We start from the raw sequence: 13,446 nt of genomic DNA, 5'->3' as shown, positions 1-13,446 counted from the left end.
AAGCGTCTCTCAGCGGTGTTCGTGTCTGAATCAACACAAGGTCATGCATAAACTGCGGTCGCCGCTTAAACCAGCTCACGTCCTCCAAAACCTGCTGCACCTCCAGACCAACAGGAGGCTTTTCCTCACCATCTGCCCTGCGCAAACAAACACAGCACACACACCCGTGAGGAGAATAGATAGTCTTTGCTGCAGAATTAAAAAAGAACAACTTCATCTCACAATTCTGTCCATTTTATTTAACAGTTGTTCACTCAGATGACTTAAAATTGAATCTGTTGAACGCTTGATTCTGATTGGCTGATGAGCACTCTATGGTGTTTGGTAATTGTCAGATAAATGCACAGCTAAAGTAGTTCCGGCAGGTTTTGAGCTCATTACAGCTCAATATCACTGCGCTGAATCATTTTCACAGCAACAACAGTCAAACATCACAAACATCAGGACACAACAGGAGGAGGAGATGTGGAGGACACTAGTGCTACACACACAGGGCCGGAGTGGGACTCCTTTTCAGCCCTGGAGTTTCAAGCCTCAGACCGGCCCACCTCAGTTCACGACTGACTATATTAAACTTATAAATTAATTATTAATAATAATTTACTATATTAAACTATTAAAAAAGGTCATTTCCAAATCAGTTTCTAATGACACTATCACGTCTTTTTTTGAGAAAACAGCTGCTTTAGAACTTCAAATGTTCAACAACCCTAACAGTCTTATATGTCTTAACAATAAAATAAATAAATAAATAAATTACTCAGACGAGGATCAAACCCAGGTTTACCGCGTCGCAAACTAACGAGCTATCCACTGAAACACAACAGCTGATTATAGTTTAGTGGCTCATGTATATCATCATTAACCTGCAGGCTGCGTCTAGATAAAAAGATAGATAAAATAGATAAAAAGAGCAGAGCTGCGGTAAAATAATGAATAAAAAATAGATAAAAAGAGCAGAGCTGCCGTAAAATAATGAATAAAAAAGCTGTGGTCAAGTAAATAAATTTAAAAAGTGTGACTGCTGAGAGCAACAGATTCTGGAGCTAGGGACACCGGCCCTCGCGGTCAAAAAACGGACCGGCCCAATGGGAATTCTCCCGGTCCTCCCGATTAGCCAATCCAGGCCTGTACACACAGGAGACGTTTGAGAAAGACACACCTGACTAATCAAACACAACATCTCAACAGTGGATTTATGGAATGAAATCGCTGCCATAAATATTTCGTGTGTAAATAAAACTCACACATCTGTAATTATAAAAACGTAAAGGAAAACGGAGCGTACTTGTAATTTTATGAGGGTACTATTCCAAAATCTGGGATTAGAACAGACACGGATACGACATTTTCTCTGTCTGTTTGTATATGACGGATAAATATACGATGGGTGCAGGGCTTTACATTAACTTTATTAATCTCCTGCCACTATGGCTAGTATTTTTCCAATGTTACTAGCCACTCTGCATTTTCACTAGCCACAATTTTGTTGTTGGGGAAATATATTTTATATGCATAAATTTGACGTTGTCATGCTAAAATTACTTGATTTAAATTGTGTGTTATGTCCACATGCCCCCTCATTCATTTAACTTTGTGTGTGTCGAGTATGAGTTTGCTCAATGAGCATGAGCACATGGGTCATGCTTTAATAGTGTTATATTGCAATTAGTTTTTATTTCACATGACTTTTTTAGGGCTCAAAATTAACGATGTACCAAATTTATCTCTATAACCACACGAAACAATAATTATTTCTTAGCCACAAATTTTTAATGTGTCAAAACAAGCAAAGTACGTATAGCTGTATACTATACTTTTTATTTATCAAAACATTTCTTAAAAAAGGAAGAAAAGCAATTGACTTTTAAAAAATAACTATTGTCATGTATCAAAAATATGCATATTAATCCGTCCTGGCTAAAGATCTCTCGGATCACCAGTTGACTGCACATAAATGGAGAGTTCATCTTCCATTAAAGCAATGTTGTAAAATTAAGAAGTATAATTAAACCATTTTAACAAAAATAAAAGCAAATAAAGCTGTAAGCAAATGAAAGCAGGTGAAACATACCATGTGTGATAATGAAAGAATGATCACATGCTCACGGTAAACTTTAGGCCATTTAAAGCTCTTTAAAAAAAAGCTCTTAAAAGCATCAGGACTGTGGATGCATGTTCATCACTATTTGTCTAGTTTGTTTGAAAGAGAACCGATGACAGTTGCGTTTCCAGAACCTGTTCCAGACACAGTTGCTTCACAATTCGCGCGCATCACATCAGCTGTTAGTGCGAGTGATCATCATCCTCTCATTCGGTATTCACTTGTTTTCTTTTGCTCACGTGATCACAATTATTTTACTTCTCAATTCTAAGATCACATTTGCACGCATATTAGGCCATCCTTATATTGTCGAACCCTGCTTTTAGGAAAACTACAATTTAAAAATTATTTTCAACCAGCCAAAGTGGCTAGTGGAGGTGTCAAAGCTGAAATCTACCCGCATTTGGCGGGTTGGCGGGTGTTAATGTAAACCCCCGGATGGGTGTACTTTACAAACAGTGGAGTGACGCTCGTAATCAGGTCTTCGTGTCTGTGGTGAAACAGTATTTGGTGTTTGTAAAGTACCTCCATCGTAAATTTGGAAAAAGTCATATCCGTGTCTGTTCTAATCGCAGATTTTGGAATTGTACCCTCGTAAAATTACGAGTATGCTCCATTATCCTTTACGTTTTTATAATTACAGATGCGTGAGTTTTATTTACACAGAATATTTATGACAGCAATTTTATTACATATGGATTTAGCTATGGGAACTGTAGTATAATCAGAATAATGCACTCCAGTCCGTTTAATTATTAGAAAATAATGCACTTCTGAGGTGTAACAGCAAAACCACGTCACCATCCAGGTTGTGTATTATTTTCTAATAATTTTAATGACATGTTTTATATTTCTCTCTTTTTTCTCTAGGACTCATCCCAGACTCCGATCATCCATACAGCAAGTTCGAGAACGAGTGAAAAGCGAGTGTTTCCACATCCAGCAGCAGCACAGGAATCACTTCAGATGCTTCGCTTTGCTCTTTTGAGACACATCAGATCACTTTAGATTAGATGGAGCTGGATGGCAGCCCATTTCCAGATTACCTTGTTAACTCTTCCATTGGTTAGTTATCTCTCTCTCTCTCTCTCTCTCTGCTCTGATTTGCACACTTGTTTTCTTTAGTAGCATTACTCTGAAGGTGCAACTGATGAAAATGGCCAAAGAGGCTGTTAGAATGTGAGTTATTATTTTGTGTTTTTGTGTTTCTGATGGACAATTTAAGTAGTAAGCTGCAAAAAAAAAAATGCTTTTCTTTGGCTTTTTTCTAGTCCAATTATGAAAAAGTCTGAAATCAAAAAGCATTTTCTAGACAAGCAAAACATAATGTGTAGTTTTCAGAAATAATGAGTCAAAATGAAGCGAGTTTTCACTTAAAACATGCAAAATAATCTGCCAATAGGGAAAGCTGAATAATCTTATGTCAAAACGAAAAACAAGAGTATTTTTCTTCCCCGATCGGCAGATTATCTTGCTTGTTTTAAGGAAAAATCACTTTATTTTGATTCGTTTTGTCTTAAAACACAGTTGTTTTTGCTTGTCTAGAAAATGCTTCTTGATTTGAGACTTTATGGATATTTGGACTAGAAACAAGACCAAAAATCCAAGTAAGATGAGCCTTTTATGCAGTGTAGTTCACCTAAATAAATGGTAAATCTGTCATTTACTCGCTTTCAAAGTACACAAATCTTTAATCAGCCTTTTATTGCACAAGAGCAATTCATAATGATCAATAATTGAATTAATACTACACTCTATTGGGCCAAAATATGGTCAAATCCAACCATTGGGCTTATTTTTAACATTACATTTACATAACATTGGGTCAAATATGGACAAACTTAAATGTTGAGTTAATACAACCCAGCATTTCTTAAATTGCCCTAACAGTTGTCCACATGATGTGAGCTCTCTTTTTCTGAAATCACATTATACTTTCCTAGAGAATTTGACCCAACTTTTATTTTCTAATGACCCTCAACTGTCCTGTAACACATTTACACTTACTAAATACACTGTAAATAATGCTGGGTTCTATAAATTCATAATGTTGGATACAACAGAGACAAAGAGAATGCTGTTATTTATTTTATTAAATGTCCATATTTGACCCAGCATTGGGTTAATACAAACTGGTATTTTCTAAGAGTGTAAATTGCTGTATATTTAATTAAATTTGGATTTAAAGGGTTCTAGTTCACCCAAAAATGAACATTTGCTCACACTTTTATGAATTTTAATGTTGGGTCAAATATGCACAAATTAAACCATTCGGGTTCATTTTAAAAACTGCATTTAATTACATTTGGGTTTGTCCATATTTGACCCAATGTTGAGTTAATACAACCCAGCGTTTTTTACATTTCCATAACAGTTGTCCACATGATGTGAACTCTCTCTTTCAGTCTTTTAAAATCACATCACACTTTCTTTTATTTTCTAATAACTCTCAAAACTACACATTAAACTAACTGTATACACTCGAAATAATGCTGGGTTGTATTAAAATACTTTTGGATAAAATAGGGATAAAGAAATGCTGAAATGTTTTTAATTATATTTAAAATGTTGGGTTTGTCCACATTTGTCCCAGCATTAGGTTAATAAAAACTGGCATTTTTAAGAGTGTAAACTGCAGTATGCTCAATTCATTCAATTAAATTTGGATTTAAAGGGTCAGTTCACCCAAAAATGAACATTTGCTCACACTTTTATGAATTTTAATGTTGGGTCAAATATGGACAGACTAAACTGTTGGGGTAAATTTTTTTAAATTGCACTTAATTACATTTGGGTTTGTCCATATTTGACCCAATGTAGAGTTGAGACAACCCAGCATTTTTTACATTTCCATTACAGTTGTCCACATGATGTGAACTCTCTCTTTCAGTCTTTTGAAAGAATTTGATCCAAATTTTATTCTCTGATATCTCTCAAAACTACACATTCAGCCTTACTGAATACACTCTGAATAATGTTAATACAATGGGTTGTATTGACCCAATGGTGGGTGAAACACAAACAAAGCAAATGCTGGGTTATTTTATCAAATTAAATATAAACAGTTATGTTTGTCCATATTTGACCCAACATTGAATTAATAATTTATTGCCAGTGTAAATTGCCATATATTCAATTCGTTTAATTTAAAAGGGACAGTTCTCCCCGCAATGAACATTTTCTCACACTTTTATGAATTAATTATGGGTCAAATATTGGACTTTTATGAAGTTATATCCTCTGTTGAACACAAAACAAGATATTTTGAAGAATGCTGGGAAAAAAGCAGCTATTGAAATCCATAGTTTCCCAGAGATGGGTTGCGGCTGGAAAGGCATCCGCTGTGTAAAACATATGCAGGATAAGTTGGCGGTTCATTCCGCTGTGGCGGCCCCTAATTAATAAAGGGAGTACGCCGAAAAGAAAATGTATGAAGTGAATGACATCCATAGTAGGAAGAAAATAAGTACTATGCAAGTCAATAGCTGTTTATTTATTCCACAATGTGTTCAACAGAAGAACAAATCGACTAAATGATAACAGAATGTTCGTTATTGGGTGAACTGTCTCTTTAAGAACTATATGGTGAGACTAAGAAATGAGCTCTTTGTTCACACAAGACATTACAATTACTTCTAATATAGCCTATGAAGAGAATTGAAGATGTTATGATGCTTTTGTGAATTCCTGCATTGCCTTTCTGTCATTATAAGGACAAAATTCTGCAACTGACTTGCATGAAAATAATAAAAGGATAATCCAGGTACAAGTAAAGCAGCATTAGAGCTTAGCAAATGATGATTAGAGTTAGGAAAAGGTTTGAAATGTTCACTGAATCTTCATTTTTGTGATTGAGTTATGATTGTAAAGTCTTTTTAAATCTCTCCAGCTTCTGTGAATGACTTCTACATTTGTATATACACACAATGTGTTCCTATTGAAATGTCCTAATAAATAAAACAAGCTTCTACTTTTAAAGAAACATCCAGCTTGGTTGAAATGAAACCGCATGCGCTGATGATTTGAGTGAAATTCGCATCACATCCGCCGATGTTCCTGTTTCCAGCGCCTGGAGGATTCAGTTTCACGTCCTCCATATTAAAAGCCGCGAGCTGCAGCACACACACTTGATGGATCTTCCGGCAGCGTGTGCTGTTTAATAGCTCAATTCATTTGCACAGAGTGGAAAATTGTTCTTCTCCAGGTGATTTTGTTTTTGTGCGTCTTATTTGATGCCACCTGTTCTGCAGCGCAGGCGTTCAGCGTTTACAATAGACAAGCGCTGCTGCGGATGAGTCCCGCTTCGCTCATTAGAGTGCAAAGGCACAGAATCCTGCAGGGAGATGCAGATGATCATTTAGAGTTTGCTCTCGTTCATCAGCTGCGATTAAACACAAATGCTGAACAGAATGAGAAAGATGAGTGTAGCACACTGTAAAAGATACCTGATGATCAACAGCTTCTGTGATTCACAAGGGTTTATTTGCATTATGGGATGTTGATCTCTGCTGTGTCCACTTCTGATGATGACAATTCAACTCAATTGACATTTTAGTCATAATATAATGTATAACAGATAATATCTGGAGAAAAAAAGTCTGTAAAATAACAGAAAACGTGCTGCAGGTTATTATACGGTTTCAACACCAACACAGACTATATAGCACTGCACACTATTACACACGACTATAAAGTCACTCTTCAAAATATTTTAAGGTTAAAAGTTGTTGGTAGAAAGATCGAGATCTTCTAATGCAATTCAAAAGCAGAAATACATTTTTTTCTGACTAACTTTTAAGTTAACAAACAGTCAAATAACACAGAAGTACTGGGATAACAGCTTGTAGTTAGATGATGTTTATGGTGAAGATTAAAATCACTGTCATATGCATTTAACTTGATGCTCAAAAATGAAAGAAGTAGACAGCAAACATCAAAAATAGACAACTTAATAATCAAAAAATGATCATCTAGCAATGATACATGAAGTTTTATGAGTGAATAACTGAATAACTGAAGATGAGACTAAAAATAAATATGGGTTGTACAAATTATGATGTTAGATTTCTACATTTAATGTTATCAGCAACAGTAGTAACAGTGAATTTTTCACTTCACTGAATATTTTACTATTTATTTTTATTCCGCTGATCATTTCTTCATTTTATTTTTATTAAAATGACAGGTTCTAAGTTCTGTTTGTTACAACCAAAAATGTCTTGCAGTGCTGTTTGTGTAATAAACGAAAAGCAAATTACATTTGTCTCCCCTTTTTGGCTGATTCAAAAAATGGTCTGATCCGTTCCACCATTAGTATAATGTGTGTATGGTTGTGGAATTCAAGAGCTCACACTCAGCTGTTGTTTGGCATGCTGTCCTAGGAGAGAGCCCTGAGCATATAAGATCCTCAAGCCTGGGGCTCCCTCCCGTTTGCAAGGCGAGAGTGGAAATTGAGCTCAGGTAGCTCTGGAGGACTCCCCTGCTGTAGTAGCTAATGAGCAGATAGTGATTGCGACAAAACGAGATATTTGATTCGAGGAGCTGCTCTAAGCGTGTATTTTTCATGCAATGTTTGATACCGCACGGCGAATGAGAGAAAAAAACCTCCGCATTTCCCGGAAACTTAGATGCACACGGCAGGTAGCGTCAGAAAGCCTCGTGTGTTATTCCGGTCACAAAATGCGGTGGAAATCCTACACGAGGTTAAAGTTTGGTTGTGGTGCTAACATGTTTACACTCGGTGCAATAGTTAACTTAATTCGATACGAACAAACTGAATAAACAAAGAGCACTGGTCGCTCACTTACCAAATCTGTAGAGACAGGACAATCACCAGCAACTAGAGCCGCGTCTTTATTAAGAGGAGACTACAAGCGAATCCGGATCTCAGCGTTTGCAGATGAGAACAGCTCTCAGGTAAACAATAATCCTCCTTACACACGTAAGTTATTGTTGTGGAGCGTCGCGTACACTGTTAATCCACACGTGACTCCAGCTGCGCTCTCACAGAGAGAAAATGAAAACAAAACTGAACTGCAGCAAACTATAAAAGCAACACTTCACGCTTGTTTTGCCAACACAACAGGGCGTCTCTGTCGTCAAACACTGTGACAGTAATGAATATTAATGAAGTTGCACAATAGAGCGCGCTGATTGGTTTGAACCAAGCCTTACTCATGCATTAATGCAGCACACTGTAAGACGTAATAAGACTCACTCTGGCACAGACGTCCAGTCTGCACGCTGGAATACACGCTATTATCTCATGACCGTGACGCAGCTTCAAAAATTCGTTTCAAACAGGAAGTACCAATTTGCTTAAAATAACGCAAAAACAACCAATTTACACTTTTTAGTGAAATATATGTGTCCTAATAGTGTTTTTAGCAGTGTGGGACACATATACCACTGTCAACAGCTCAACACATGTGTTCTGGTGTTTCGTGACCCTTTAAAAGATAACTACTGATTAGGAACATGTCTATGGTGCTGATTTGGATTAGTCAATTCACTTAAGTTGCATGTTTTTGGACGGTGGAAGGAACCTGGGGAAAACCCACGTGAGCATGGGGTAGAATGTGTAAAATACACACAGAAATGTCAGCTGGCTTGGTAAGCACTAGAACCAGTGATGTTCTTGCTGTGAGGCAACAGTGCTAACCACTGGGCCACTGTGCCACCCATCTAGGACAGGAGGAGGAGTAGGGGTGGAAGAGGGGATTCTTCAATTGAAGATGGCAGTGATATGGAACTGAGGGTATTTATAGTGTCTTAGGAATCGTCTGATTGGTGTATCATAAATTGGATAATGCGGGACCGGTTGCAAGCAACTCATACGCACGTGATCCTCTCGACATATGTTCAGAAATAAACTTAGCAAATAAAGAAAAGTGAATCACAAAATCCAAAAAACTGCTCATTTACGAATGTTTTCTTCACATTATATTAACGCCATTGTGGCGGTTTCTCATTTAAACATGATCTCAGTGTGTTAAACTGACTTGAAATTGTCACTCTTTGGCTTGAACTTCATTCAGTAATTCATTTTCCTTTTGCAGTTCTTTATTTATCATTTATTTAAAGATATCATGAGATCATTTTGTGCCATAAAATGCTTTAATATTTCACTTTTTTCAAGTAATACTTGATACACTATACGGGGTCTCCTGATACCCCATCCTCTGAATTGGCTCTATCACTAGCCCCTTTCACACATACAGACCTTTTCCGGAAAGTTTGTATGTGTGAACAGGTCCTTTTTGAAAATACCGGTAAATTCGTTCCGGAAATTTTCCAGAAATTTACCGGTATCACTGTGTGAAAGGGGCTACTGTCTCTCCACTCCTCCACCAGCTGGTGTGTGGTAAGTGCACTGTCGTCATTGTCCTGTGGCTGCCATCACATCATCCAAGCGGAGCTGCACACTGGTGGTGGTGTGGAGAGACCCCCCTCATCATTGGGAAGCGCTTTGGGTGTATGGCTATGCACAATAAATGCACTATATAAATACACATTACATTACACTTGCATATATCAGATGATACTGTGGTATATAACATTTACTTGAATTTATTTAGCAGGAAAACAGCTATGGATTCATGATAAAGAGATTAATAAACTAAGTTAGGCAGCAGACCTGATCAGATTTTAGTTGAGAGTTTTTCAAGAAATTAATATTTTACTCTTTCTCCTGTATAAATGCACTGTTATTGTTTAAGATGTTCACTCTTTGGATTGAATTTCATTTATTCATTTTCCTTCGGTTTAGTCCTTTATTTATTAGGGGTCGCCACAGCGAATCAATCCAGTGTCCAATCCACTTGAATTTGTTAAGTTAACGTAATCTATCATGTGTCGGGACATCATGAAGGAATTGTGTGAATCCTGCATTGTTTACAGTGTGTTATGACTGAATAATGTAACTAAAACTGAATTAATAGAATAACAGAAATAATATTCATGCTTTATTTTAAGGATTTTTGATCATTAATTAAAAGTGAACGAAGTATTCAATGTTAAAAAAATGAAACAGAAAGCACTTTATGGCACATATTAATCTTATGATATCATCAGAATACAATTTAAAGTATTAAATAAATAAAATAGTGAAGTTTTAAAGGTAAGGAAGCATTTTAAAGCACAAAATAATGTCATCAAAATACACTAAATCAGGCTCCAGTTCTTTCATCAAATATAAAACCAGACGTCGTTTGATTTGGAGTGTAACATGAGGAGAGATTGTTATATTATTTAAAGCATGTCTGGAGGAAACTGCTGAACCTGGAGGAGGAGATGAGATTCTACAGGACAGTCCGGTCTAATGTAAACAATCCTTAATCAAGTTCACTGTCAAAGCAAATCTCACACACACACACGCACACACACACACACACACACACACACACACACACACACACTTCTGCTGATTCCTGCTGCGCAAACACATCTGACCAACACAAAACCTGTTCACAAACTGCCTTACTGTCATAATCTGATAGCGGTCAAGTCCAGAGCTCATCTGTGCTGACTGGATAGTAAAATCTGTAGAGAACAGTTGGAAAATCTGTTTAGTAAAGCAGACACTCAGTGCATCACTTAGCGGGTTCCCACACAGGTTTCATTTATATACACTATGAACAGCAGCTACGCTAATTATTCTCTTTATTCTCCATTTCCACCTGTGGATACTCATCCCGAGGCCCTCAGACTATGCAGAGTCACTGATTCGATCCAAGACCAGCGACGAGATGATCCCAAGGTTTCCATAATCCTGGACCAGGCCGTATCCTGAGCAGCTGCTGTGGTGATCATAGAGGAGTGGAGAGCATGATTCCTGTGACCCTCCAGGGACAGACGAGTCTCTGAAGCATGAAAAAATATTTGAGGAAAAACATTATTAGCAAATATTGTCAGATTATTATCATTATATAATTTATTTATATACTCTGTTAAAATAGTTGGGTTAAAAATACCCCAACATATAACTGAACTATAGGTTATTATAGCAACCTCCCAACTATGGGTTATTTTAACCCAATGCATTGGGTTATTTTTATTTATCGTTTCCATTCTGCTATCACTATTGCTACTAGTACTACTATTTATTTTATAATTGTGACTGTGTAAATAAACAACATGCAGTTTTCAAAACTATTGAAAATGCATTATTTTTATTACATTTTAAATTCCAGATACCTTTATTAAAATAATCAGGAATCGCAAACAATGAAGAAACAGAAAGAAATACAGACCGTTATATACTGTGCAAGCAGAAAATCACGTGCAGAATATGGAGCTGTGTGTGCTGTAGACTGTCCAGCAGCTGCAGCAGGCTTCACTCAGTGTCCACAATCTACAATCACCACATCCAAACACTTCTAAGAGATGGTCTTGGATTGTACCGATATAAAAAAACAGGACACAGAGAGGTAATTTAATAAAAAATAACTATAATATTATTGTGTTATAGCTTAAATAAACGTTATAACTCAAAAGCAACATCACGCATGCGTATTACAGCTGTTCTGTGTAGGTTAAATCAGTTGACTGTTAAAATTCCAAATTTCAACCCAACTGGTTGAGTTAATAAATAAATAGGCAAGGCAAGTTTATTTACATAGCACATTTCACACACAGTGGCAATTGAAAGTGCTTTACATAAACAGGAATAAAAGAGACAAGTATAAGATAATAAAAACAAATAATAAAAAAGCATAAAAAAATAAAAATAACCTAAAAAAGGTTAAAAATAATCCAACAAAGCACCAAATATGTTTAACTCAATCATTGGGGTAAATAAATAACTCAACGTTTTTTAGATTGATAACTATTAGTTATATTTTTTGTCTAGCTATGTGTTTATTATTCATTTTAATCAATGTATCGCATTTTATCTGAATAGCAAACACACAGATGTTGCTTGTATTAGGTTAATGTTTAAAAATAAAGAATAAAATCAACAAATAAAATGTCATTGTGTATTAAATCAACCCATACAGAACGACAAAAAACATTTAAAACTGAATCTATAAGTCTTGAATGTAAATGTTTCAGTTTGCTCTTCTAAATGAAAGGATTCGCACCACTGACATTAAAAACTACAAATGTGACCATCTGCAATTGTCCAAACGCGCCTGCCTCTTATTATAAGGTAAGGCGGGGCTCTACATGTGACTGACAGCTGACTCAGCCAATGAAAGACAAGATGTCTGCTCGACTGCCAATAGGAAACCCGAAGAGGCGGGACTTACTCCGCTTTATCCGCACTCTCTCGCCAAGCGAAAGCAGAGAATCCCAAAAAATGACATCCAGCTTATTTCCAGAAGAAAAGCGCGGCGTGTAGACACTGCAGAAGTTCCTCTCTCCACATACCCGCGGATTACCTGATCATTAGTCCAGCTAGTGCAGTGTCGAGTCCTCGGGAATGAGTATCTGCTTCTGAAGGACAGTTTTTTCCTCACAACGGATCTTTATTCAGGCGCGTCTCGGAGATCCAGAAGCCCCTCAGCAGATCCTGACAGAACGCCGACATGTGTGATTTACTGCCCGCAGCTCAACCGGTGCAGAAGATCGGTAAAATGAAGAAACTACGGAGAACTCTGTCCGAGAGCTTCAGTCGCATCGGTGAGTCCAAAACACGCCGTTATTGTTGACCGGCTCGTCACTACTAACGGAAAGTTTGCAATTTCTCTGATTGACCGTTGCTGAGCGTACATCAGTACAGTATGGCAAGCCGAAGTAGCGTTAAAAGTCCAGCGTTACTTTTCATAATTACATTTTTGGCTGGTAAGGAAACCTAAACAAATTTAAAATTAAAATTTTAAATTTATTAATTAAATTTGTAAATAAATCACATAGCTTTACTTTTCATAGTTATTTTTTTGCTAGTGAGACAACATTTCATAAATATATATTTTGTAAGTTAAACCCCCAGCGCTAGTTTTCATAGTTAAATTTTTTTGCTAGTAAGACAAAATTTTAAAAAATTTATTACGTAAATCAAACACATTGGCTGCATTTGAAACTGTCCACTTCTCAGTAGGTAATGCATTTGTATTTAAATGTATTAACGTAAACCAACCATGTTCCGTACACTTTTCGCTTTTCAGCGCACTCAAACGATCACTCCTCCGCCATTGAAAGCCAGATAAGCATGTTTGTGTGATCATTTTCTGGGGGAATACCTGTTGCACAAACCAAATCTTGATTGATGTCTTTTGGACCAGTAGTTTTTGAAAAAAGATAGAAAAAGTACAGCCTTTGCTTGTGTATAGAAGGTGATATTATTAACAATATTAACGGTGTTCCGTACACGACTAAAATAGTGTTCCGTACAGAGCGCA

The 13,446-nt window shown here is 36.7% G+C and overlaps 2 protein-coding genes and 1 long non-coding RNA gene across 7 annotated transcripts in view; 2 read left to right on the top strand and 1 right to left on the bottom strand.

Moving 5' to 3' along the window:
• LOC101886260 (pituitary tumor-transforming gene 1 protein-interacting protein) overlaps positions 1–6,086 on the top strand; it is a 29,690-nt gene extending 23,604 nt beyond the window's left edge. Inside the window, exon 7 of the mRNA XM_021467055.3 lies at positions 2,975–6,086. Coding sequence (XP_021322730.2) covers positions 2,975–3,024 — 50 coding nt within the window. The 3' untranslated portion in view covers positions 3,025–6,086. The remainder of the gene's footprint in view (positions 1–2,974) is intronic.
• LOC141378098 (uncharacterized) lies at positions 5,251–12,830 on the bottom strand. Of its 2 annotated transcripts, XR_012391788.1 has the most exons (7): positions 12,355–12,830; positions 11,356–11,493; positions 10,783–10,965; positions 10,587–10,645; positions 7,912–8,106; positions 6,550–6,702; positions 5,523–6,437 (listed from the first exon to the last, which is right to left on the bottom strand). It is a non-coding gene; the product is annotated as an uncharacterized lncRNA (long non-coding RNA). The 2 variants fall into 2 exon arrangements; XR_012391787.1 differs by lacking the exon at positions 7,912–8,106 and having other exon boundaries at positions 5,251–6,437.
• The window catches only part of cdk14 (cyclin dependent kinase 14), a 225,176-nt gene continuing 224,116 nt past the window's right edge, over positions 12,387–13,446 (top strand). For 3 of the 4 annotated variants that reach the window (XM_073925266.1, XM_073925267.1, XM_073925268.1), the window contains exon 1: positions 12,387–12,727. In XM_073925266.1, the coding sequence (XP_073781367.1) occupies positions 12,634–12,727 (94 nt within the window). In that variant the 5' untranslated portion in view covers positions 12,387–12,633. 4 annotated transcript variants of the gene reach the window in all.

This window comes from Danio rerio, chromosome 16, assembly GCF_049306965.1.
Source record: "Danio rerio strain Tuebingen ecotype United States chromosome 16, GRCz12tu, whole genome shotgun sequence".
Taxonomy (NCBI): domain Eukaryota; kingdom Metazoa; phylum Chordata; class Actinopteri; order Cypriniformes; family Danionidae; genus Danio; species Danio rerio.
Note: the sequence above shows the minus strand (reverse complement) of the source record. Positions and strands in the feature narration are given on the sequence as shown.